We start from the raw sequence: 1,696 nt of genomic DNA, 5'->3' as shown, positions 1-1,696 counted from the left end.
TCATGTATGAATGCGTTTATGAGTCCTTAGGTTTGATTTATCTGAGAAAGTCTTTTGACAGCATTCACAGACAAACGGTTTTTCCCCCGTATGAATGCGTTTATGGATTTTCATATATCCTTTCTGCCTGAATGTTTTACTACAGTATCCACAGGTAAATGGTTTTTCCCCTGTATGAGTGCGTATATGACATTTTAGGCTCGATTTATCCGAGAAAGTTTTCTGACAATATTTACAGATAAATGGTTTTTCTCCCGTATGAATACGTTTATGGATTTTCATATATGCTTTCTGCCTGAATGTTTTACTACAGTATCCACAGATAAACGGTTTTTCCCCAGTATGAATGCGCTCATGAACTTCCATGTCTCTTTTCCACCTGAATGTTTTACTACAGTATCCGCAGGTAAACGGTTTTTCCCCTGTATGGATGAGCTTATGATCTTCCACGTCTCTTTTCTGTTTGAATGTTTTACTACAGTATTCATAGGTAGACGGTTTTTCTCCTGTATGAATGCGTTTATGTACTGTTAGGTTCGATTTGAATGAGAAATCCTTCTTACAGTATTCACAAATGAACGGCTTTTCCCCTGTATGAGTACGTATGTGAGTTTTTAGGTTGTATTTTTTCGAAAAAGTCTTCTCACAATATTTACAAGAAAAGGGTTTTTCCCCCGTATGAATGCGTTTATGTACTGTTAGGTTCGATTTTAATGAGAAATCCTTCTTACAGTATTCACAAATGAACGGCTTTTCCCCTGTATGAGTCCGCATATGAATTCTTAGGATCGATTTATATGAGAAAGTCTTCTCACAGTATTCACAAGTATGTATCATCTCATGTTTTTTTAAAATAGCTCCATCACCGCATTTATACGGCTTCTCTTGAGAATGGGTGGCCATAATAAGGTTCACAGAATTAGTAGAAACCTCTGGACATTCTGATAATTTTTCACTCTTTTCTAATTTCAACTTATAAAACCTAAATATATTTTTACCCAAATAAGTATTCTTATGCTTTTCTCTATATTCCTTATTATTGTGGTTTTCTTGTGTAGTAAGATCTAGGGGTTCCTCTTGGATGTTACTCCCACCGGCCCGTTCCAGAGAATCTTCCATATCTACTAATTTTAGGAACAAATAAAAAATAGTTATTACAAAATATTATTAACCCTTTAGCGGGCAGCCTTTTCGCTTCAGTGTTATATACGACCATATGGTCATACTACTACACCTTTGTCATAAATATATAAAGTAGTGATAGTAGTAGTAGTAGTTAGTTTTACCCCGAAGGTACACCACCTTCTTTATTGATAACAATCCGATATAACCACTTGTCCGCTATTCCCAAAAAAGTCTACTGTCTAATTGTCTATAATAAAATATAAAATAAAAAATATTAAAAAACCAACTTTATTGATAATAACCTAATATAGCCACTTGTCCGCTAAAGGGTTAAGGAATAATAAAAGAAGTGTTTTTTGTTGAATTTTATTATCAAAAAAAGAAATAAACACCAGTAGACTATATAAGTAAAAGAGATGCGATGGTCAACCTGGTTGAAGGTTAAGAAATATCACCTAAAAACGGAAAATATTTTTTTATTTAGCCTAGAGTTTGAAAACCATTTTCTTACAACTAGAAAGAAAAATTCTAATAGGAGATTCCTAGCATATTTAAAAATTCCATCCACGCC

The 1,696-nt window shown here is 33.7% G+C and overlaps 1 protein-coding gene across 1 annotated transcript; it reads right to left on the bottom strand.

Annotated features, from left to right (window-relative positions):
* Positions 1 to 1,119, bottom strand: LOC145390292 (uncharacterized). The gene has a single exon (XM_080265268.1). It carries the CDS (start codon positions 1,117 to 1,119, stop codon positions 1 to 3), a length of 1,119 nt encoding a protein of 372 aa, XP_080121394.1.
* Between the last annotated feature and the right edge of the window lie 577 nt (positions 1,120 to 1,696).

Source organism: Coenobita brevimanus, unplaced genomic scaffold (genome assembly GCF_032717465.1).
Source record: "Coenobita brevimanus isolate Jiangsu-jjx unplaced genomic scaffold, ASM3271746v2 jjx.HiC_scaffold_473, whole genome shotgun sequence".
Taxonomy (NCBI): domain Eukaryota; kingdom Metazoa; phylum Arthropoda; class Malacostraca; order Decapoda; family Coenobitidae; genus Coenobita; species Coenobita brevimanus.
The sequence above is the reverse complement of the archived record's forward strand: the minus strand, read 5'-3'. Positions and strand labels throughout refer to the sequence as shown.

What these genes read in the sequence shown, in the direction of transcription:
- LOC145390292 (XM_080265268.1), bottom strand. Translation starts at nt 1,119, where the DNA reads ATGGAAGATTCTCTGGAACGGGCCGGTGGGAGTAACATCCAAGAGGAA.